This window comes from Oreochromis niloticus, linkage group LG12 (assembly GCF_001858045.2).
Source record: "Oreochromis niloticus isolate F11D_XX linkage group LG12, O_niloticus_UMD_NMBU, whole genome shotgun sequence".
NCBI lineage: Eukaryota > Metazoa > Chordata > Actinopteri > Cichliformes > Cichlidae > Oreochromis > Oreochromis niloticus.
Genome location: NC_031977.2, coordinates 24828716 through 24854590, shown reverse-complemented (window position 1 = coordinate 24854590; position 25875 = coordinate 24828716). Strand labels below are relative to the sequence as shown.

General features: G+C 39.5%; 1 protein-coding gene across 1 annotated transcript; it reads right to left on the bottom strand.

Moving 5' to 3' along the window:
- Window positions 1-264: 264 nt before the first annotated feature.
- lifra (LIF receptor subunit alpha a) lies at window positions 265-19843 on the bottom strand. The gene is made up of 18 exons (XM_005473457.4): window positions 19681-19843; window positions 11464-11683; window positions 11161-11297; window positions 10699-10852; window positions 9418-9696; window positions 9142-9271; window positions 8069-8211; window positions 7788-7936; window positions 7479-7632; window positions 7164-7228; window positions 6654-6885; window positions 6234-6419; window positions 5063-5164; window positions 4763-4909; window positions 4445-4582; window positions 4172-4265; window positions 3942-4008; window positions 265-3793 (listed from the first exon to the last, which is right to left on the bottom strand). Exons 2-18 carry the CDS (start codon window positions 11570-11572, stop codon window positions 3104-3106), a joined length of 2976 nt encoding a protein of 991 aa, XP_005473514.1. The 5' UTR covers window positions 11573-11683; window positions 19681-19843; the 3' UTR covers window positions 265-3103.
- Between the last annotated feature and the right edge of the window lie 6032 nt (window positions 19844-25875).

Below are 25875 nucleotides of genomic sequence, written 5' to 3'. Positions count from 1 at the left end.
ATAGCTTACCCTGGATCAGTTTTTATTTCACAAACAAGTGTAATTAAAAACTAGAATTAATAACTACTAACCGATCCAGAACCTGTGCTACTTAATACTAAAGGGACAGAAGTATTTTTAGCTACACAACCATCATCAGACATTAAAGGAAAATAATAACTTGTAATGGGGACTTAATAGTAGCACACTGGGCACGGTGATTTTGGTTAAACTGTTTATTTAAAAAAACAATATGGAAAAAAGGAAACACACCGAAAAACTAAGTTAGCCAGACAAGTCATTTTATTGCATTTAAACAGATAGCATACCATTTTGTGTTAGTAGTGTTAACATTTATTTTTTCCACTCGGACGAAATGTAGTGTTTTCATTCAATAAAATCGAAAGCATAAAATAATCTGCTAAATATTACGAATTTTGAAGAATTTCCTGAAATAAAGTACTTTTTTTAAATGCACAATACTTTCAGTCGTGTTGTCATGCAGAACACTTAAGTGTTAGTTTCCAAGCCATATGGCAACATAAACGAGGAGTTTACAAGCCACTGTTTTGTTGTGATATTTAAGATAGCATGCATCAACTTCACAAAGACATCCAAGGCCAGCGAGGAAGATGTGTAAAGCAGCAAGTTTACACTGGTGTACAAAGCACAAATCCAAAAATTCTACAGTGTAAACACTCATTAGAAATGAAGATGAACCGCAGAAAACAGCGGAAACTTTAAAGCAAAATTGCTCGTCTGCAGCTGCAAGGAAAAGTTCTCTAGCCTTACATACACTTTGTCTGGCAAAGCGAATCTCCTATGGTAAGATAGCAATGCAAAGCAGAGTAAGCTTAAAAAAAAAACAGGATCACAATTCTTATTCACTTTATATACAACAAATATATATTTCAAATCTGACTCTGTTTGAATTTTCCTCTCATTAACTAAATAGTAGATGGAATATAATGCCATTTTATATAAAACATTGGGAGATTTTGTATTGCAAGAAAGAAAGGGAAAAACAGAAAATCACACTTATGTACAGTTTGTTGCATTAATAATAAGATTTCCAGGACAATAAAAAGGTGCCAGTCTGTTGATCAAAATCAACATAAATCCTGTAACACACTGTGTAACTTATAATCTTCGAAGCACTGCTTGTTTAAAAAAAAAAGCAAGCTTCAAAGGAACAGAATATGCAGCCATGTTTAAATACTCAGAATTATATCCCCTCTTTACAATAACCTTAAAAGATGATGATCTCCTATACTGAAAGTGGCTGATTCAGTACTGATGCAAGCTGTCGCCTCATAAATCAAAATTCAGAGCAGTTTTCTAAGAGAAAGAAAGGGGGGATACAATTTTCTCAGTAGTCAAAGAGGACCGACTGCCTGCCTGTTATCAGTTCATCTGTGAAGACACAGTTAAAGTTCGTTTACGTCATGATTCATATCACAGTAGGTTTGCTTAAAGCTTGTTGGCTGGAGGCACTGAGAAACAACAGACCACATCTGCCACGCGGGCAAGCCCTGGCCTGACTCTAAAAGAAGAAAAGGAAACAATACATCTTGCTTATTGTGTCAAATTATACGTTTTCTATACTCATTTGTATTCAATGAGCATTTCTAGTCATTATCTGTCATTTCTCTCCTTTGGTCCCTTTATCTAACCATAGAATTTAAACGGTGGCATATATATATTATTATAAAACATTTGTTTAAATGTACTGCAGACCAAAAGACAGTAAACACATAAACACAGCCTACCACACTGATATCACGTTCTTGTGCAGAACTCTCTAAAGAAACCAAAGAAATCTTCGCAATCCACACAGACACACTGAGAAGCCATAGCACTGACTAAAACTGATGAAAAATGACATCTCCTGTACATTAAACTAAAGTGTGAGTGGGATCCAGATACTGAAATACAGTGAACTTCCAGTCAATCCTGAATCACATTAGCATAAGACATTGTTAACAGCAACATTTAGGAGTAATAAGGCAATGTGTGAAATTTGATGGTGCAAATCACTGGAAGCGTTGAATTTTGAAAACTTTGATTACCCATCCAACTAACTCGCATCAGTTAAAAATGTATGAAGAACGTATAATATCAATCATCATCTCGGAGGATAATACAAGTATTAGCCTGACCGTGAAATGTGTTTCGTGGCAAAAAAAAATCAAATAAAAAAATACAAATAAACTCTACTGGTAATGAAGGCAAAACGGAAGGCAAGAAAACATTACATATTAGTGTGTTTGTTCATTATAATACATCACTTTGTATTCATGTTTTTAGCTTATAACAGTGTATATCTGATGGGTTTATCACCCATATATTTCCAGACCATAATACAAAGCACCACACCCACATCTGTGTAAACTAAAGATGATTTTCATCAATAAGTGCATAGTTCCACTGATATCTCCCTGTTTCAACAGTTATTTGTGAAATCACATGTGAGAGGACTTGAGCTTCAGTCCTGTAGCTGTCTCAAAGCAGGTAAGATTAAACCAGTGGTGGAACACCAGAAGACATGAACAATTAAAACTCTTGCTCCTTTCCTAAAGGTATTTATAAAGTATTTTCAGGTGCCATTATAAAGTTTGAAGCTGTGTTGCATTCAGTTTTTTCTCTGTAGTGTAGTAAAGCTTACATCACCAAAAAAAGTAAGAAAGAAAGAAAGAAAGAAAGGTAAGCACACTAAACACAGGAAATGCCATTAGGAAATGCCCATCACACGAAGTCACAGATCAGACACTGGGTCTCCAGGGGGTGCAATATATAGTATGGTAGAAAGAGGTAAGAACAAATAATTTGAGGAGTTTTGCTGCCATGATAGAAATGTTTTGATTTATAAATATACAGATTTATATTCATAATCCAAGGACGAGAAAATAACAAGACACACATTTCTATGTGTTTGGCTTAAACGTCAGAAAATGACTTATTAACTGCTGCTGTCGAAATGCAACAATCATGTAGTGCTACATCAGAAGGGATATTTAGCTAGACTAAGTAGCCTTGCGATACATGACACTGGTAACAGTAATGATGAAAAAAGTTTCACATTAAACCCCCTGACCTGGCGACTAGTACTGAGAGAGAGATGATCTCATGGTTTTGTTGATGACAGCAGGTTTGTGAGCCAGGATGCTGCTGAAGACGAATGCTGTCGTTTCTCCCCTCTATTCTCCTCTCCATCGGGGAGAAGGAATTGAGTGGAAGCAACAGAGGTAGGGGATCCCAGTGAAGGTGCCAGGCTGCCCATTTCTGCAGCATCCACGGGGGAGTCCAAATGCCAGGAGCCCTGGGGCTTGTAGCCCCCAGAACAGGCAGCCTGTGGCTCTAGGAAAGACTCAGGTGAAGGCAGGCCCATGTCATCACTTGGGGCTCTAGGTTGCATCTGAGGTCGATAGCCTCCTCCTCCATAGCTGACCGACTGATCAAGCTGGGGTTGGTAGCACTCGGTAGAGCCCTGTGGATCCAGCTGGAGGACCAAAGAAGACCCTGAGGTCTGGATCCCTGTGTATGTCACATCGGTGTGAGCTGAACCCATAGACGATAAAGAAGAAGCAGACGAATCTGGGAAACGTGGCCTTATGGGACGCTCATCTACCATTTGGTTATAGTAGCGTAATGACATTGGTTCATCTGTGTCAACTGACTCATCCCCTATTCCCTGCCCTTCATCATCCTCATCTTCCTCAGGAATGGCGACGAGCATTTCTTTAATACAATCATACTCAGGTGTTTCTACAACGCACACCATGCTGTGGGGAGATGGCTTCACGTCCAACGGACCCTGAAAGAGACAAAGAGTCAGTTTGATATTATTTCACAAGACAACATAAAAAAAATAGCACATAAAAAACAGGGAATGAGCTTTTGTAATCACAAAGGAAGTACAAGGAAGTTTATAAGGATCATAGTGGATTAAGCTAATACTGTACCTGTGTCCTGGGCCAATCACTGGGAAGCTTGGGCTCTGGAATATCTGGATAGAATGCCTTCTTTACCCTGGTAGGAGCAGAATTTTAATTTTAACATTTAGAATATCAAATGCCTGAATAATAATAAAAAAAAGATGCTCTGCATTGCTGCCTTGAATTATAAAATCATCTCTTGCATACATGCAAACAAGAGAGAAAGAGTAGCAAAAATAGCAGCACAACAGTCTTACCACTTCCTTTTCTTGTAGCAAGTGAAAGTGACGATGGCCAGTAATAAAGTTACAAGCCCCAAAGAAGTCAAGATCTCCAAGATGAGCCAATCAGCTGTCAGGATAGGACAATGAGAGTATTAGAAATGCTACACTACCAATTTACCTACATCTCAGGACAAATTACACTATCTATCGATACATACATACACACATAAATGCATGCATCACACATTAGAATCTTTAATAATGCTGACAGACTGACATAATAAATAAAACTAGATATTTACGTACCGTAGGGCTCTATTGTTACAGTGGCAGTGGTGCCTGTGTTCTCCCCTGCTGCAGTGTAGGCCTTGACAGTAAATTTGTAGGTCCCCTTAGTGAAATCCTTTGCTGTGTAGCTCATCGTTTCTGGATCAGGCAGATTGGCTGTTCGAAGGGTAATGAACAAGTAAGGGGAGAAAAGAAGAAGAAAAGTATTAACCAGAAGCAAAATGCGCACATTTTGATGAACTGCAAAATCATAATTATTCATGATCTTTGTCCTTTTTAAGGCATCGTACTGTAACAGTTTTATTGGTTAAACAGGAGGAGGATCATAAAATATACCTAGTAGGTCGAACTGGTAACCAGTGCTGTTGTAAATATTGTAGCCCAGGAGGAAGCCTCTTCTGTTCACCAGTGGAATCTCATTCCAGGTAAGAAGAATATCAGCGTTCTGCTGACTGGCTGACAGAGTCAAAGCAACAGAAGGGACTGTGGAAACCACAAAAGGTGGAAAAAGGTTGGAGGGGCATGGCAAGAAGGAGAAAAATTGTCAGCAATTAAAACGCACAGCACCACTGTTTTTGTTTGTTTGCTTGTTTGTTTTTTTAAAGTTAAGCTTTCAGTGTGCAGCGTTATCCCTACCCAGCTCCTGCGTGTATCCCTGCCAGCGCTTCAACAGTTCCCTGGAATCTGAGGAGCAGCTGTACAAGGACAAGTTGTATCTCATACCTGGCTGGAACATATCTGATGACAGAGAAACAGATTATTGTGTGTTATGCAACACAATTTAAAATTCGACAGCCCCTTTCAGTAGAGTTATTTGAGGTAACTGAGGTTGTTTGAAAGCTGAAAATCTTATTAATATCTTAAACCTCTTTCTGACGCATACTCTCTCCTGCTAATCAGCATGTGACCTCTCCATATCAGAATGCACGCTCTGACCACTTTTCCATAAACCTCGAGCCAAGCACATTTTACACAAACATTTTTAGCACAAGAGTGACTACTTGCAGTCACAAGACTGCAACTGCACGGGTGTCCCTCCAACATCTTGAGTTTCCCAGCTCATTAAAATATATCAGTGTTTTGGAGAATGCCTAAACAAACCTTTGCCACGAGATAAATGCTTTCAGTCACAGTGCCAGTGACAGGTCAGATTAACAAGTTAACAATTCATTACATAGTTGCAGCTTCAGAATCCATCAGTAACAAAGAATGGGAGTTGTGTACCTAGCACAAGAGCAGTAACTTTAACAAATTATCCTGGAAGAGACACGGAGACAAGATTGATTGCAAGCAAACAACACTTGATGTGTAATTCACTTCAATCAAGTGAGCAATTACATACAGTTAGATTTTAATAATCGCCAGATCCACTTACTAAAGTGTGTACGGATGATTTCCAGTAACCGACGGGATATGGCTAAATTATCAAATTAACTGCCAAAATGTTATTAACTACAGTCTGACTTTATGCATTATTCCACTTGATGAACTGTCAAATCTCACAGACAACACATAATACTGTAGTAATACTGTCAGTAATTTTGCCTCCTACTATCAATGCTGTTGGCTGTTTTGAATGGAGCTATGAGGAACGTTAGTATAAAAATGGCTCATCTCTGAAAACTAGAAGACAGCAATATTATCTATTCCGTGTCTGAAAAGACCTGAAATTACTATACACAGTCAAGAATAATACTAATACAAAGATAAAACAGTTTGTACCAACAATCAAAATACATACAGTGCAGTGCTGAAATCCACTGAAATCAATGTTCTTTTTTTTCACAGGCTGACAGTTGTTGCATACCTGACTCAACGGAAACATTAATGGTTCCAGCAGGCAACTTAATCCACTCTACAGGGCAGTCTTGTGGGCAGAAGGCATCAACCCATTCTACCACATACCCACAGGTGGCATTGGCATTGTTTTCCCAGAACAGGGGAAAACCTTGGTCTGTATAAACTATCCTGGACACAGCAAGGGGTTCCACACCTGGAAAGATGAAAACAACCTTAGCAATGTAGAAGCCACATCTCTTCACTGTTTCTACACAACAGAGTGCTACTTTAGCGTTTCAACAAAGACACCTGTTATACGAGTGAAAGCAGACGTTTAAACATCATAAAGTTCTCCTTAGAAGCTGCTAGCAATGTCACATTAGGTCAAGTGTGCTATTGAAATATAAGATAAACATCTCACACACACTCTCCCTCCACTTTCACATACTTGTCAAATGTACTCTTGCAGGTGAAGAAGATCCCGCATCATTCCTTGCAGTGACATTTGCTACGATGCTGCTGTTATTGCTGAAGAAAGCGATTTCTGTGAGGTTGACTGGCATAGACAAAGTATTCGGTGGCAAGGTTACAGTCGGCGCAAGTGCTCGATTTTCTTCAGGGCTCCAAAGGAAAACTTCATATTGTGTCAGTTTACCGTGGCTCTGTCTTCGTGTTAGAGGCTAAAGGAGATCAGGAAAGAAATTATATTAAATCGCTTTCTACTTTTTGGGGTACATTTCGTGGTACGTTACACAGTGACCTGTATCAAAGTGGTAAAACGAAACAGGATAAAGAATGAAGACGGAAGATGCACATGTTACTTGTCTGTGCATTATAGCTGTAGTCAACATGATGAATCTGTGCTCTCCACACTTATACATACATAAAGCAAATTGTCTAAAATGACCATGTAAATCTAAAACAGCTCAAGTCAAAGATGAAAAAAAAAACACATTACCTTCCAAACAACCGTCCCAGTGTTATCTGTGTTCAACCATATCCAAGCATCTGGGGTATCAGGAACTGAGAAAAGTCAAAAACATACAAACGTTTTGTTACATTTCAGAGACTCTAGTCCTATAGTAATAAGGACTTCAAATTTCCAGTATTTAGCAACAAATTTACTTCCTAGATTTCATTAAAGTTGAATTAATTCAGGCAGACACCCAACAATGAATCACTAAAAAATTACTGATTGATAAAATTAGGAAATAATAACCGCTTGCAGCCCTAATTCTGCCAAAATAAGCAATACCACAAATAAATAATTTACCATAGGTTTTGGTTTTGAAGGAAGACAGTTCGCTCCATTTTCCCCACTTCCAGAAATTCTGCTGGGCACCGCAGCGGACTTTAACACTGTAGCGCTCATCAGGATACAGGTCCGACAGAAACACAGACCTCAGACCCACACCAGAGAAAACACGCTGGAAACAGACATTCGATTTTATAAGCACAAATGAGAGAACATCCTACATGACCTCGCATTTGTTGAGGGCAATGTGGTAGGAAGCAGTTCCAGAAGAATCAAAGTGATGATGTCTGACATATTGCACAACATACACAAGCGCAGACTTCTCACCTTTATTAGTTTTTCATCCTCTGTTGCGGTGATCTCAACCTGGCAGTCAAGTGCCAAGGAGGAATAACTGTCGTACTTCCAATGCCACGACAAAGAGGCATTCCAGGCATCGGCAACGACGCTCAGCTGAACTGGCGCCACTGGACACACTGAGGAGGAAGAGTGATTCAACAACATCAGAAAAGAAAAAAAAATATTTTATATATTTTTGATTTCTATATTTCTTTTTTACCAGGAGAGTATGTGCAGTGATGGTGAGAAGCTAAGGTTGAGCCACCTACCTCTGTGACTGAGTTCAGCAGTGTCCGTGAGGCTGTACTGACCGAGAAGGTTCTTAGCTACCAGTGTCCAGTTACCCTCCCATGTGTCTAAAGTACAGTTTAGTTCTTTCTGTCCCACATCTTGGTTGACCTCAGTGCAGTCCCTAAAAACAAACAAACAAAAAAGGCACAAAAAATTAGATTTGCTGTAAGTATAGCAATTCACAATAAAATGTAATCACTTCAAATTGTCTTTCTAACATATAAAAACGGCACAGGGTGAAAAACATTTTGGCCAGCGTTCAAGCTATTCCCATAAAAGGCTTGGAAGTGTGCCAATCTGCTATCAAATGGACACACAGAGGCAAGTGGTCTCTTTGCCTAAGTGTTTTATATTTCTCGTCTTCCTCTCTCAGCTAGTTTTTTTTTCCATACAAAAAAAAAAAGGATTTTTAGAGAAAGGCAGAGGAACTGTCATAAATAATATAAACACATTGTTCAAATACAAACTAACTCTGACCCGATGATGGCTAAAAGCAAAGTCTTGGACATAAAAGCTGAAAGGGCTTCCACATCTAACTTTGTAAAACAATCTTCTGTTTTCTTTCCATCCTGGGTTCATAGCATTTTTATCTGGAAGAAAACTGCTGGCATGGTACTGCGGAGAGCATCATCGCAGCTCTTCACTGAAAAAGTTCTGCCTATAATCATGCAGGTAATGCTAGTTGATTAGCAGCACACGTGTACATTTTATATATGTTATTCTTGCCTGAGGAGAGAGGTTTAAGGCACTGCACTGCAGTTGGACCGTTTTGCTTCTGTGACCTACTAGACAAATCATTTTTTTCAAGACTGGCGCAGCTTTTGTGCTGACACTGGATAAAAAGCTTCAGGTGGCAATGTAGCTGATGTGAAGGACAAGACAAGAAACATCCAACATGCGGTTTGGAAAGGTTTGGACGGATGTAGGATTGTTTGAAAAATACAGGTAACGGTTCCCTGTATTGTCCATGTATTCTAGAACCTGCAGATGTTTTCTGTGAATGGGTGATTGTACAGTTCTACTATTCCCTTTTTGTGAGTGAGATCTGTACCTGTTGTTCACAAAGTAGCGAGTTCCTCGCTGAATGCCATACAAGTGAGTGTCTCGTCCTTTCCCCCACTGGCACACAGCTGATCTTAAGTCATAAGTCTCACATTTAAAATCAGTGGGCAGTGGTGGATCTGGGGATGTGGACAAAAAAACAAAAATCTCAGTCACATTTTTAGAGTCATAAATATTAAAAGATATAAAGGAATGCATTTTTCTGCCATGCCCAAAACATTAACCCAGATTAGATCTAAAAATATTTCTAACGTGTTTATCTTACATCCAACAAACACAACTGCTCCATACAGTTTTCCCTTGTCTTCTTGCAAACAAAGCATGTTGCTTCCTGAGGGGCGAGAGGCCACCAGATTAGACACTGTAGTGGAATAGGTCCGCCTGCTCAGTCGTGTCACGATCGTGGCATTCCCATCGTATACTATCTTATCAAAGAACATCCCTTCATCCATAATGCAACAGAAGGTGATGTTGGCCCCCACAGGTAAAACTTTGTCCTGGGGAAATGCCTTAACTCTCTGCTCACTGTTGGGGTGATCATGTCCTGAAATAGAAAACAGATCGAGAGAGAATAAAAAAATGAGTGAGGAGAGTAGTAAGGTGTAAAAAGACACGGATATGCACAAGGCAAATATTTTAGGAGGTATATATTTTGACCTTTTAAAACCGGTCGGAGCGGGCACGCTCCGTTTTGCGTAACTGTTTTTAAATCCCTGTAGAACCGGAACCACGTAAGCTAGCACAATAATTTTTTTTGCACACGAAACCGGAGGAGTTGTATTTACATCTTATGCCATCAGCTTGTCCTAGGTCACGGTTTCCTTCCACATATGGCTTTGCAAAAACAGCATAAAAAGCACTTGCAGCAACAAAAACATATTCCAGAAAAACGCTCTGCCAATCCGATCAGCTGTTCATAACACTTCCTACGTTGGAATAGACGTCAGCGCAAACTATCGCGTGTCCACCGTTACCTGTCCGAAAACCAGAAGTGACATCATTTTCGCAGAAAATGTAGTTTTTTACCTTCGGGGCCTTATAAGCCTGTACTGGTGTTTTTAAAAGTCATGTTTGACTTCATGCTTTTCTGAATAGTTTCTGGGTTGCTTAGAACTCAAAATAAATTTCCTGTCGTTAGAAACTATTTTGTGCAACTTTTTTGTATTTACAGTTTTGAGGGACAAACCTCTTAAATTTCTCTAACTAGAAATATATGTTTAAAAAAAAAAAAAAAAAAAGATTTTCATTTTTTGTAGTTTATTGCACTTTGTTGCAATTTATGTAGTTATTATAGACTTAATGCATACATATTGTTAAAATTTGGGCTATAACAGTTATATTGATGTATAGCAACTTGAAATGCTCCCAAAAATGCCACTACAGCATGTAAAAATATAAAGATAACTCTGGCGGACTTGGTTCTATGGTAGGTCTTAAAGGGTTAAAAGAATGAGGCCTTAATGAGAACATGTCAACAGGATACTAACTGGCTACTTAGGTTTTAACTAATTACTGATGGTCTATAATATACATGGGTGCCACTGACCTTGAAGTGTCTCAGTCTGACTCCATTCACTTGTATACTGCCCAGCTCTTGAGCGGATTTTGACTGACAGGGAGGTACACTCCAGAGGGTTAACCGAAGTCCACGTCCACTGGTGCAGACCACTCACCTTATTCACTGTCGGAGAGACTGTCTCCTACAGAACATACACAGAATACACAGTTAAAACAAGTAACTGGTGAAATATTGCAACCGTCATAGAGAAGAAAGCAACTACTTAGTGCACACAAAACCTAAAGTTTACGTAAAATCAAAGAAATCATTACAGGAAAATATGCAGCACAAGATAATGATTTCCTTTTCAAAAAATATACTATATGAATGCCAAAGATGATTTTCAAAACAATGTTACCAGTACAGCAAATCTTCCTACACTCATAATGTACTACAATTGCTTTAAAATGCCATAACAAAACAAGTTCATAGAAAATGAAGTGCTCTTACATAGAAGACAGTTTCATTGAATTCAGTTCTTAGAATGATGAGGTCAAAGGTCGTTGCGCCTCCTCCCAACCAGGATATGGAGAGTTCCTGTGTGCCCCAGTTAGGAGACAGCGTCACCTGCTGAGGTACTGTAAGGCCTGGAAAAAAAAAAAATCACATCAGGGTTTAGTGATTATAGGACACGCAGTTTAACTCTAAATTGCTTCTTAGAATTAAAGAAACCTTCAACGTTAGATGAATTCAGCAGAGCAGAATAACTGATTTATTAAAGTTAAGGTTTCCTTCATGTGTTTCAGTTCTTACCAGTATCTGCATGAGTGTGTGAAGTCGAAAACCACAGGACAATCCACAGGAGCCAGACAAAGCCACTGCTAATAAGCTTTAAAGTGGGAGTGAGACTTAAGTGAGCCATTTTTATCTACCGGCCAAGCGTCTGCTTACAGATCCTGATGAAGTGATGGTCCTCTTCACTACACTACCGTGTTAAAACATCCTGAGAGGCAAAACCTAGACAGAGGAAGGCCTGTGGAAAAACCCAGAAGGACAGAGTTCAAAACAACGATAAATGTATCATGTATCATGTTAAAACATAGATATTATTAAAAAAAGAAAATAACAGCCTGGCTGTAAAAAAAAATTAATGCTAATGACCGGGAGTTACTTGGGGACACTGTGAAGCTGTCCAGGTTGAAGTCATGTAAACATAATGTTTTTTCCATGAAAATATTCTGGCACGCACAGTGTTTTTAAGAAATGTGCTTTAGGTTTGTTTCTGTCGCTGCTGGGTTCACTGGGGACCAATGTGTTGAACTGACTTCAATTTTTGGAATTCCTCACTGCAAGCTGCCATTCTTATGTTACTTCTTGCCAAAGCCAGATGTACAACTGCCAAGAAAAGTCAACTCTAAGAAGAAAAAAAAACCAAAACTTCACTGTGGCAGCTGTTGAAGCACACACATTACACACACTGGTTATGAAAATCCTCCTGTTCCTGGTATTCGGGTTATCCTGTACTTGTCCTCCTCTTAAAGACCCTAGTTTTTTGAATTTTTCTAAGCCGTTTTGGAGGGTTTTGAATTTAACACTGCTCATATCAACCGGACTTATGAACAATCAGAAAGATACAGGCAAACTGGATACAAAGACAACTGTGGGACCAGCATCGGAGGTTCTTTTGGCTGACGGATGTATCTGCATATTTGATTTGGCACAGACTTTATGCCTGACGCCCTTCCTGACACAACCCTCCCACTTATCTAGGCTTGGAACCGGCACTACCAGTACACTAGCTTTGGACGCCCCAAGGCTGACTCTGTGTCTCCTCCCGGTTTCGAAATGAGGATCTTTTGCACGCGTTATCCACAGCACCATACAGCTCCACAGCTGTGGGTCAGACAAGACAAGAACGTGTATGCCATGCAGCTGGAACTTTTATTTAACAGGTGCTCTACATATAATCTTGCATTGCTTGACCCTACAGATTCAAGCCATTGACTAAAATCATTGTGCAATATAAAAGATTGATGTAGCTATGGCAGCACTACCAGTTAGTCCTGTCTTGAGGCTTTGAGCTGAGCTTTGTGGGCATTATGACTGAGCCACTGTGGGCCAATGTGTGCTCACACAAAGTGGGTTATGAATCAGAAAGCAGGTCCACCCTTAAGTACGCCCTGCTTTATCCCCTTTTTTATTCTAACAATTTAATAAATGATCTTTAGGTTGTATTTAATAAAACTTTAAACTACAGGCTGAGACTGTAAAACCACTGGGGAGGTATTTACTGAGATCATGGAAAAAAATGAGCCAAAAGGTCATTTTTCCATTCATCTCTATACAAACAGACAGACCTCCAACCTATGTCCAGCTTTTATAGATAGACGAGCACATTTAACTATTCCTACCAGGACTTGGGTATACACAGCTAAAGACACATTTAATTGAAAGTAATGTAAGCTGAGTAGACACACTCGCATGTAAAGGCAGCTGGCAGCAGTCTAGATCGAGCTGAAGATAACTTGTACAACCACGCAGAGCTACGTTTTCCAGGGAAATATCAACCCAACCATTTATTTTCACTAAATGGAATGTCAGAGTGTATTAAATTCTAATGTCAACAAAACTCCTTCCACAGGTACTGCCAGTCAAAAATCTGTACCACCTCGCCCTGCTCACCGTCTGTTTGGCTGCTCTCTAAAACCACACAAATCGTTCACAGCTGTTATGGTAAACCACAGCTGCACTCAAATACTCTGTAACTTTTTGGGATTTTGAATTCTACTATTAGATTTTTTTTTTTTAAACTGTGTAATACATTACATTTCAGTTTGACCCCTGACCTCCCTGTAACTCACAGGATTTCACTTTTGCCAACTTAGCAGCTTTGTTAACAGATCTGGTAAGCGTTCCTAGTCCCTATTGAAAAATCGACAGCGGTGCTGTCATCAAGAGTGATGTTCACATCCCCATTGTACTCTACCAGGCTCAGAGCAGACACAGGCCTGCGCTGCAGAGTAAGACACATTCTGCTGCTTCTAAATTTGTCTTTGAGTGATGATTTTCTTTTTCTCAGCTAATCAGACATGAATCTTTCCACCCACTGACCAAAGCCTTTTGTAGTTTGCTATCAAATATCCAAGTACATAAATTGGTATTCTAGATAGCTCTATAGCAAACAGCTTATTCCTTCTGTTAGATAAAACTGCCGGCTTGTCTGGCAGAAGCAGCTTAGAAAGAATGAGACAGGCAATTATCATTTAACAACATGTGAGAACAAAAATATTTTTTGCACCCCTTTAAAAATATGATTAAATACATAAAAAACTTGCAAATATAAACTTTAACCTATTAATGTGAATCCAAGCGGCCCGAAAGCCGATACAAAGTCGTTCAGAGTAGCATACTGAAAAAACGTTTAATGGCAAAAACATCCAGAGTCGTTACTCATGTATGATGTACATTGGGTGCCTGTTATTCTTGTTAAAGTTAGATAATTTAACACAAAAAGTGTCATAGTGCACAGGGACGGAATAATCGAGTCTTAACCCCGATGAACCTGCATGTGCATGCTTGTGTACGCATATAAATCTCTGTTCTTGTGTGTTGAACCATCACTGACATTCGCAGTTCATCTGGTTTCCCTCGAGACAGGCTGGGGCAGGCCTCAAACGTCTCTCTAGCTTGACAAAAATAAGCCTCTGAAAAACAACCAAGCCCTCTGCAACATGTTCCAAATAGATGAGCAAACAATTCCTGCCAAAACCTTAAGCCTCGTTGTGAAATAAGTGATCCTATCAGCACTCCATAGTGACATTGAGTATGACCGTGCAGCATCATGCTGATATATTTTTAGATAGCTGTTTCATTAATTCATGACGTGGCCCACTGCAAACTTTATAAATACAACAAGTCGTTGTTGTACAGGAGCTACTGGATTTCATAACTCTTTTGTGTCAGAGACAGATTCTATATAAGATAAGAAAAAGATTCTATTTATCCTGATAGAGTAAATAAATTAGAACACATTTATAATCTGCTTCAAATCTTGAAAGAATTGCGTTTGTTTCTTAACACTACAGTTCTTTTATTAAAGCAGTAGGCTATGGGAGTCATTAACTGAAACATCAATCTACACAGTAGACCAGCAGCCAGTGAATTTTAAACATCAATTTTTTTCTTTTGACTCCTAAAGCAGTTACAGATATCCTCCTGTTTGTTTGTTTATTGTAATGGCTGTTATTTAGACATGACACGTACATGAAAAATCCTCGCGGTCATCAATCTAGCTCTTTCTGCATGCATAGCAATTGCATTTTCCTTTCTAAGCAGCTGCTCCTTCTGCAATCAGAAAGCACACTAAACCCAGCAGTATTAATGTGATTTATTGAATGTGACTTTCTGCAGAGCTGGCTATAGCAGTTTAAAAATCTTCTGTTTTGTTCCTGCCATTAATGTAGGCTTCACATGAAATTCAGAGGAACTGCTCAATATAAATACAGCTGAATGGAGTCAGTCTATTACACATTTTTGTGCTCGCACCAAAACAACAGTTTTATTCCAAGTCTTGTGGTTTCCCACATGAGAGGACCTTCTACTTTCTTAAGAGGACTATTTCTCCAAATTTTCACACCACATTGAAATGTTTTACAAGCCCTAACACAATTCTTTGAGCCTCAGGGTGCAAGACAAAAAAACAACAATTTCTTTTTTAAACAGGCTGCACTGATGGGAAGTGGGGGAATGGGGGATGAGGGGAGGTATCTGTACATTCTGGGAAATCTCATCCAAGAAACTGATAGCTAAAAATGCACATCAGCACACAAATCAATACCTCTCTGCTGAGCTCTGGCTCTTGTCTTTGGAGCAGTAATGAATGTGACCACAAACAACAAAAACCACAAGGATGTTGTTACTTAAAAACTAAGCCTAAACCTCATCTGTATGCCTGCAGTAGCCCTATTTTAGGAAAGCGCAGACTCACCTCAAAGACAACACCATGACTTCAAGCTTGCCACCTCTTTCCACACCACAGTCTGCTACCAGCTATATATGCAGCTGTGTAAAGAGGCTCTGAGAAAGCCATGAAAATTGTCCAGGTATACTCCCACACAAAATACCACGGGCAGGACTGACTGTGAAATGAAGCTACCATTTCTAAGAATCCAAAGTACAGGAGAGATGTACTCCAGTTACTGGTACTTTAGGGATTGCACCATAAACACAGTTACTGGCATATCCATGGCAAGTATCAGTACATCTATGTATACATGAGAGCCCATCTGGGAATTTACATGTGTTGTCTGACAAGCTGTAGATTGTAACTGATCCGGGATCATAGTAAATGACAAATGTTTGTCCACAGAGACCTATTAAAACTTGGTGATTACTAACTGATACTACTAACTGTAGTGGCCTTGAGAGGTCAAAAGGACTGCAACGTACCAAAACACACAAAAAAAGAAAAGTGCTGCAAAAGCATGCAAAACAAAACTGAATAGAACACAACAGACAGAGAAAAAACATAGAAAAGCTCACAAAAAACCTCACAAAACACAAAGGAAGTGTTTTTGGGGAGATAAGCTAACAGTCATAGCGAACATGGATCTACAGTATTATATGAATCATGCAATTAAAACACAAATGAACTTGCATCATTTTTCCCAAGTTCATTTGTGTGAACTTCCAACAGAAGTATCTTTTGAACAGTCTAAAAGATACTTCTGCTAATTCTGCTAATTTCCATTTTTTTGTGTATTTTGCAGCATTTTTCTATTTGCTGGTGTTTTCCTAAGTTGCAGTGTGTTTGATCTTTCAGGGCCAAAATAACTGACTCTTTCAACTCTAGCATCAAACTAAAACACAAAAATACAAAAAAAGAAAAAAAAAAAACAAGAACTGAGAAAAGTATGAAGAAAAACTTTGTTATGTGATTGTTATTGATGCTACAATCAAGGCCAGAAGACAAAATAAAACTGAAAAACAAAAGACAGAGACAGAATTACATGTGCTTGGACAGAAAAAACACCTCAAAATATTACAAAAATCTTATCGTCTATATTCATAAACATTACACTGAATTACACTTTAATCTGCCTCAGGCGATGGGAGATCCTTTGTGGTTGTGTGATTTCTGCCCTTGTCCGTTTGCACAAAAGCACCTTACAAATACAGACTGGAATGAGGCAATGAGGCCCTGTGACTGATAGTATTATCTTTAGCCAAATGTGGAGGCAATCTTTGCGTCTGTTCCAGCCTACGCTCAGCAGAGCTGTCATTACTTTTTAATACAGCGGGACCAAAGAAATGAACATTCAGTGAAACACAAGCCATTGTATTTGAGCCTGCGCCTCTATCCACACCACCACACTGTGCAGCTGTGTAAAGCCACGTTTAGGGAAAAGCCATGGAAAATATCCAAGTGTACTTCCATACACCATGCAGGACTGGCTGTTGATGTGATGCAACTATTTCTTCAACATGTCGTACATCAAATTGTTAAAATGTTAGTTCATATTCAAACACCCATTTCCCGTTTCTAGTGCTTCAGGGATTTCACAAGTCACAAATAATACAAACAGTTACAGGCAGACGCAAAGTTGGATGCTTGTTTTCTCCCAAGGTTTTGTTTGTATGTGTCCTGGCCAGTGCACTTGTCCTTTGCCCAGGGCAGTTATTAATTAAACCTTTTTTTAATTTTATATGACACAAAGTAAGAATAAGATTATTATAGTTACAAGTTTCCAGATTCCAACAATATTTTTCCCCACACCAACAGAACATGAGAAATGCTTTTCACAGTAAGAGTAACAGTTATTAATCTATCTCCTGTAAATGTAACAAAAGACATCCTGGCGTTTAAAGACATATAAAGGGATCGTTGTTCCCACTAGAACTGAGACCAGGACAAAAATAAAAATGAATGAGAGCCAAAGCCGAATTTACACCAAACCACCACTGCTTTAAGCTAAAAAGGAACTACTCAAGCAAAACATTACAAAAAGCTTAGAAAAATACCACACCTACCTAAATAGATGTAACTTTGTTTGATAAACCTTTTATATGCTGTAATGTTTTGTCAACAAGCATTTTGCCCCAGGTAGCGGACTATATTGCATGAGCTTATCATTTTTATGTCTGCTCATATGTTCATACATCTGCATACTATTTGAACAAAAGGCAATCAAAACCTTTGATAAGATTTTCCTTTGCCAAATCCAGGGAAACAGTTGTCTGCCTGTTCTCAGCCTACGCTCAGAAAAGCTGCCATTACTCTGTCATACAGTGACCACTGTGACCAAAGAAGTAAGCACTGAGTGGCTCTATGCAACTGAGGTGACATTTTGAAACACGAGCTAAAGCTTCAGCTACTAATGTCCGACCTTTAAATGGGAAGAGGGGAAGACCGGATGCTTGTTAAGAGTATAAGTGAAAAACAGGGAAAGTTACCAAATGAGTGTCCGTGTGAAATGTCGGTGCTCTGACCTCAGTGGAAAGAAGACATTGAGTCCTCTGTGTGTGTGTGTGTGTGTGTGTGTGTGTGTAGCTTTTGGATGTCAACCAAAAGGCATTTCCTTCCTTCCTTCCCTAGTCCCTGTAGTTCTTTATGGATGAAAATGCTAATCTATAAAAAAAACAACTGGAAGTGAGTACAGCTCACTTCATATAATTTGTTTTTACATTTTTGCTTCCTAGCTTCTGACTTAAGCCAAATAAACAGACACGGACTACAGTTTAAATCAAGCAAGCCAAAAAGAGAACTATGCAAACTAGCAGTAGGCTAGCCTCTAGCTGAAACACAACCAAGTGACCATTTGCAAAGCAAACATACCAACAGGGGACCTATTGTCCTCCCAGTTAGGAGTAGATAAAACATATTTTTCCAGATTGTTATGGTGTCTGCTGCTCGTGTGTCTCATGTTGAGTCATAAAACTACTAGACCATATGTTGCAATAATGTATCTATTTTTATTAAATCACTCAAAATTTAATAAAAGTAAGGTATGAAGAGGATACAGCAGATAACTCTCATTACTACCACTAAAAGATCAAGAAGTTAAAAATAACAGGGTGACAGCTTTCTGGTAGGTTTTAACTAATAGATAGAAATAAAAAAATGTAACAAGGGATCATTTGCCTCACTTGTCATGTGCAGATACTTTCACACTTAAGAAGGATTGCCTGCTGATTCACTGGCACCTTAACTGTGCACTGCCTGTATCCCTGATTTTTGGTGTCACAAATGGTATGAAGTGTTGCCTGCAATATTAAGCAGCTACTGGGTATGGTATGATATGGTATGATAAAATACCCACCCAGGGTTTTTTAAGAACATGCTGTATGTTCACAGATAGGGGATCTCTTTACCCGTCTGTGCATATTTTTTATCTGTTCACAGTTTAGTTTCAAAATGAACATGGACGTGTTTTATACTAAGAGACACAAGATAGAGGCGGCAAACACCCAATCTATACTGCAACACACTGACTACCTGATTAAGAAACTGACCTCTCAATGTGTAAACCATAATCCCATAATTACAAAGTACACATTATCACCATACACAGTTCAAACTTGTGGGTCCCAAATACACAGCCAAAAAAATCAAAAGGTGTAAACGTCATCCATTTATTCGTTTTTAAATTATTACGTGAATTTGTGGCTGATTCAGTTTAACAGACCAGCCCAACTGCACCATCACAGGACGGACAGTTTGCATCATTAGCATTAGCAAGTGAGAAGCATAGGGAATACCATTACAGCAAACGCACACACTGTAATTATATGTAACTACACGGTAACTAAATGTGAAATGTTTTTCATTTTCCCTTGACTTCTTAACAATAGTTTTAATGTAGATAACAGAGGATAAAGTCAGCCGACAGTCATTGTAAAGTCACTTAGAAGCCACCCACCACACACACGCAGACAGGCCACCGATATTTGGAAAACACTGCTAGCTGGAGTAGCTGCCCTAAACGAACTATCGCTAGCAGGACGTCCGAACACAAATAACACCGAAATTACCTCTGATGTGACGAGAACTGGTTTTCGCTGATATTTCGGATATATATTCAATTAATCCTGCTCCTGAATGACGTGATAAATAATTAAAGAGCCACGATATCTTCTCGATCCTGCCCCTGTCCCTGCCGTGCTGTTGGACCGTGCCCAGTGACTCCAGAGTGGGTTGGGATTACTGGAATACAGCGAACCGCGAGTAGACAGGGACAGACGTCTGGAGTAGCCAATAGGATTCCTGTAACCTGCTGTTCACACAGGGAGAGGGCGTTGTCGTGCCGCGTTCAGGACACGCAGGAATAACGTGATAAACCTGAGATCCAAAACAATTACTCTATGGATAGTATAAAATATACCAAAAATAATACAAAAAAAAAAAAATCAGCCTCGATGTTTAGATGTGATGTTATGTGAAATCCCTGTTTTTTCCACTGACAGCAAATTGAATTGATTTATTGTTTATTTTTTCACTTTGTCCGTGAGTCATGTGGTTCCAAAGACATCCATATAACAGTTTTGAAACATTTTTTTAAACTGATGAAAATGTTTTTGTTCTTAGTTTTTAATACAAAATCAAAAGCCCAACCCTATAATTTGCTGTGGTATTCCTAAGCTAATTACAATATCATTCACCATTAGCATTATGATAATAATATTGTGTGTTAGGTTTTGTATGTAAGCTTGTATTTAATTTGTTGTTTGTGTGTGTGTCTGTGTGTGTGTGTGTGGGGGGGGGGGGTTGTTTCATGTTTTTTAAGAAAAAAAATGAAGAATAGAGAGAAAAAGCATATAAAACCAGATTAAATACAAGAAATATAACCCCCAAAAGCAAAAACTGAGGGGGTTTTTTAAGCGTACATTTTTTAAGCATTTCTGTTTATTTATCTACAAATTTCAGTCATTTGAAATAATAGGGTAAATGTTGTATTAAAACATTCTTCCACTTATTGTTTCATTCTTGTTGCCTTACTTATCTGTTAGATTAGACCAGAGCTTAGTCCAAATAGACTGATTGAATATAGTTTAGAAAAAGGAGACCTTTAGACCTGCGAGGTAAAATAATTCACACTGGATGTCAGGAAAAGGTATGAGTTATGGAGCAACTCTCCATATCCTGTTTGGGAGGAACAGCCACAACCTTCAATCACGTCATTCTAAATGGCCTGTATTTGTATAGCGCTTTACTTAGTCCCTAAGGACCCCAAAGCGCTTTACACTACATTCAGTCATTCACCCATTCACACACACTGGTGATGGCAAGCTACATTGCAGCCACAGCTGGCCTGGGGCACTGACAGAGGCGAGGCTGCCGGACACTGGCGCCACCGGGCCCTCTGACCACCACCAGTAGGCAACAAGTGAAGTGTCTTGCCCAAGGACACAACGACCGAGACTGTCCGAGCCGGAGCTCGAACCGGAAACCTTCCAATTACAAGACGAACTGCCATCTCTGGGTATCCTGATGGAAATCCTTTCAGGGATAGTGATGGTAGTATCATGGCATCGGCACGCTTCTCAGCACCAGAGACTGGTTAAAAATGAGGACGCCAGACGCAATCCTTAAAGAAAGTCTTTCCTCCAGAAAACAAATGACCTTTGAATTTTGTGATTGTTAAACTTGACAAAGGTAACCCGAAGCATGCAACCAACACAACATGGAATTAGTGCTGCGTGATCCACCGAAAAAAGAAAATCATAAATCCCATTCAGACAATTCAAAAGCAAAAGCAAAAGTGTAAAGAAATCCAAATGCATTCTAGAAAGTTCTAAAGTGAGAGACTGGAGACTATTGTAAAGTAGTTTTAATTTTCAATACAAAAAAAGGAAAAAAGAAAATCTTTGTTATATTGTTCTGTGTAGACTGATGGACAAAAATGCTGATTTTATCCATTTATCATTACACAAAGTTTGAGTATTTTAAGGCAGGGGTATAGAATTATTAGGAATTATTAAGAATGTAGAAAAACAATATCTTCAGTCTGTTCTCTACAAAATCCTCAAAAATAATGTCAAGATCTTGGCGCTGTGTGTGGCACGCCACTGTTTTTTTACTTTTGCAGTCTTCTCACAATCGATGAAGTTCAGGGAAACCTCTGCTGCCAAAGTCAATGTGACTACCAGATGTTTAATGATGTTGATATGTGTACATTACTATATAAGAGAGTTAAATTTGCCAAAAGTGTCTAAACAGAACAGGCTGCTTTATGGAAACAGCAGGAAAATGCTTATCTCCTGGTTATTGTTTTGGCAAACTTGGGTGTGGTTCTTGAAATTCCAAGTCTGGAGTTTGTAGAAAAAATACAAGTGTTTATTCTGTTTACTGCTTTTACTGCTGTGAATATAGAGTGTTTACTGCAAGTTCTTCCCCATCTCCTGTTTCTCCAGCTTCTGTGGATGATGAATCACTGGCACTTCTAATTCATTTACAACTTAGCTTTATCTGCTTTCACCAGTTAGGAAACCACAAATGGATGTTGTTTGGAAAAATGCCACACAATTTAAATGCTTAAGTATTCAGCCTTTCCCCTCTAAGTAGGCGTTCTTTCCGTCCCTCACTCGCTCTTTCCCTTTGTTTGATTTCAGTGGTAGTTTCAGGTGTGTCAGTGGGTTGGCCATGGTATCATCTTCCATTGCTGCTGATTCATATGCTTGTGTTCAATGGCACCATGACATCAGATTAAAGGATCAACTACGTTAATCATTAAGCCTAGTTCATTTGACTGTCCTGTTAAAATTTTTGGCCTGGCTCAACCACCTGTGGCTCTGCCTTTCTTGCCTTTCACTCCTCACTTCCTTACTTATGCTTAAAAATTCCCCGTGTGGGTGTTTTTGTTAAAATTGTTTAAACTATAAGTAACAAGTATACAAAATTACATCTATTTTCAAAACAGAATATATATGGGAAACTATATTTCAAAAAGTCTCTTTCATCATTAGAGGACCTTTCATGCTTACAGAATGGTAAATGGCCTGTATTTATATAGCGCTTTACTAGTCCCTAAGGACCCCAAAGCGCTTTACATATCCAGTCATTCACCCATTCACACACTGGTGATGGCAAGCTACGTTGTAGCCACAGCCACCCTGGGGCGCACTGACAGAGGCGAGGCTGCCGCACACTGGCGCCACCGGGCCCTCTGACCACCACCAGTAGGCAACGGGTGAAGTGTCTTGCCCAAGGACACAACAACCGAGACTGTCCGAGCCGGGGCTCGAACCGGCAACCTTCTGATTACAAGGCGAACTCCCAACTCGTGAGCCACGATCGCCCCCTATCGAAGGTCGCCTATAGACTTCCAAACAATACATTTATCTCAGTTACAAGCATTCAACCTAGAGTTTAGGCAAGCACAGATAAAATCATTACTTTCACCAAATACATTTAAAAACAAACTTCTTTTGTCAATGTGAGTTGATTTTCAATCTGATTTATAAATACATTTGACTTGCGTTAACTTAAATGTGCACAAATTACTGATGTTTCTTTTGTAACGGTTGGTAAGGTCTACGTGCCAAGGAGGAATAGCTCTCATACTCACTCTGTGATACCACAGCGGCATTCCAGGTATTAGCAACAGTGTTCAACTTAACTGGCACCACTGGACACGCTAAGGGGAAAGGGTGTTTTGACAACATCAGAAAGCAAAAGTATTTTTTATATATTTAAGTTCTATATTTATTTTTTACCATCACTATATGTGCAGTGTTAGTGAGAAGTTTGGGACTGAATTCAGCCGAGTCATTGAGGCTTCCAAGACCAAGAGGATTCACAGCTACTGGTGTACACTGGTCTAAAATACAGGTTGCCTCTTTGTGTCCCTTCTGTGGGTTGACCACAGAACAGTTTCTACAAACAAAACAAAAAACCAAAAAAACAACCATTCAAAGTGCAGCCTGTAACTGTCAAAGCAGCCAAACTCAAGTCTCATGTTTCATGTCATTTTCACTTCATTTCATTTTATTCATAAATAACGTACATTATCTCAGACACAAAGTCTGAGATGATGCTATGGCCATAATATATATATATATCTATATATTTCGTTTCTTGCCCACCAATGCCTACTTTTTTCAGTAGCCCAATTCTGATCAGGGTGCCCCAGTTCCTCGACACCTGACACAGACCTTGTTGATCCGGGCAATGTCCAAGCTGGGATGACTTCATATTTCTGTCTCTCGTTCATGTCTGCAGTAGGCTTGGTTAGCATGGGCGGTCTTGTCTAGGACCCTTACCGGATACAGACATCCCCAGGTGGGAATCGAACTTGCGACTCCCTCTCCAGAGGCGTGTAGTCTTACGTACATGGATGACATCAAGCTGCATTCCAAGAGTGAACAAAACATCAATTCACTGATCCACACCACCAGGATATATGCAATGACATCGGAATGTCATTCGGACTGGAGAAGTGTAGTCGGATGATAACAAAGAAAGGGAAGGTAGTCAGAACTGAGGGGATCAAACTTCCAGAAGGCAACATTGCAGACATCGAGGACAGCTACAAGTACCTGGGGATCCCACAGGCAAATGGGAACCATGAAGGGGCCGCTAGGGAACCTGCAACCACCAAGTACCTGCAGAGGGTCAGGCAAGTCCTGAGGAAGTTGAGGAAGGGAGGTACCCTGCTGGGATAATAAGCTGGCTAAAGGAGGAGTTAGAAGCCACAGACATCAAGACAAGGAAGCTCCTGGCCATGCATGGAGGGTTTCACCCCAAGTCCAGCACCCTGAAGCTGTACGCTAAGCGGAAGAAGGAGGCTGGGGACTAGTGAGTGTCAGTACCACAGTCCAGGATGAGGCAGCGAACATCCAAGAATACATCAGGAAGATGACCCATGCACAGGGCCCATAAGCTCCCAGGCCTCTGGTAGAGGACCCGAGCTTGAAGGATAGACCGCCCGCAGGGGCGTGCTGGGTGTTTTTATATATATATATATATATGTACATATATATATATATGTAGGGAGAGAGAGAGAGAGAGAGAGAGAGAGAGAGATACTTGATTTTTCCTGTCTTGGATGTGAGAGCATATGGTTTAGTTTTATTGGGGACAGAAAGAATTGAAAACCCTGTATGTATTCACATGCTCTGTCTTTAAATGCTCCTCAATTTGGTGAAGAGGTCAGGTTTACAGGAACAGAGAAGAAAGCTTTAGCTGTCACTGTACCAGCTTTGACAAGAATCTGGATTTATGGTGTATGTGGGATGAAAAAGAAAGACGGAAAGATAGTCCTGGAAACTTTTAGCACCGTCACGGTCAAAGCAGAAAGCAAACAGAATCTGTAGTACTGTGTGAAAAATGCAGATATTTATGTCTTATTCTGTGTGTTTTAGAAAGGGTAGCATTGTTTTGTGAATGAGTTCTACTGCCCACTGGTTTCTATGCAGTTGGTGAGGTTTGTGAGTGAGATTTTGTACCTCTTGTTCATATACTTGTGAGCTCCTCATGTCATACCATACAAGTGAGTGTCAGTCCAATGGCACTCAGCTCAGGTAAAGTTGTGAGCATCACACTTAAAATCAGTGGGTAGGGGTTTGAACTGGGTATGAGGACCAGTAAAATCTTATTCATATTCAAGACATCAGTAGATATAAATATTAAAAGATATTATTAATTGAAATATTTGAAAGACAAAGCTCTGGAATAAGCTAGAGTGAGCATCAACAGGAACTCGGCACACCCCACAATATTTGATCACCACCAACAGACCAGCTACTTCACAAATCCTCCTGAGTAAAGAAACTCTGCCATGCCACCCATTAATCAAGATTAGATATGAAAATATTTCACAAATCTGTTTATCTTACATTCAACAAACACAACTGCTCAATGCAGCCTTTCTCTGCAGTCTGCCAAACAAAAGACAATGCTTTCTTACACGTGAGACGCGCCGCCTGATTGATGGCCCCAAGAAAGAAAGTTCGTTGTCTCATCCTGGACAACTTTCAAAATCTTGAAATCTTTCAAAATGCTTCAAAATCTCGTAAAGGTAGTGCTAAAGCAGTCAACAAAATGACCAAAAAGGAAATGATTACATAGACGACTGTTTCACTGAATTCACTTCTTAGAATGACGTGATCGAAGGTTGTGGCTGTTCCGCCCAAACAAGATATGGAGAGTTGCTGTGTGCTCCTTTAAGTAGAAAAATCACTATAGGATTTAAGAATGGGAGCATCCACAGTTTAACTATAAATGGCACC

Bases quoted from the DNA above. Each gene is read 5' to 3' on its own strand.
- lifra (XM_005473457.4), bottom strand. From the start codon at position 11,572: ATGGCTCACTTAAGTCTCACTCCCACTTTAAAGCTTATTAGCAGTGGC. The intron at 7,633-7,787 runs GTGAGAAGTCTG...GTCTGTTTCCAG, and splicing joins AGGATGAAAAACTAATAAAG to CGTGTTTTCTCTGGTGTGGG. The intron at 5,165-6,233 runs GTATGCAACAAC...CTCTGTCATCAG, and splicing joins TAATGTTTCCGTTGAGTCAG to ATATGTTCCAGCCAGGTATG.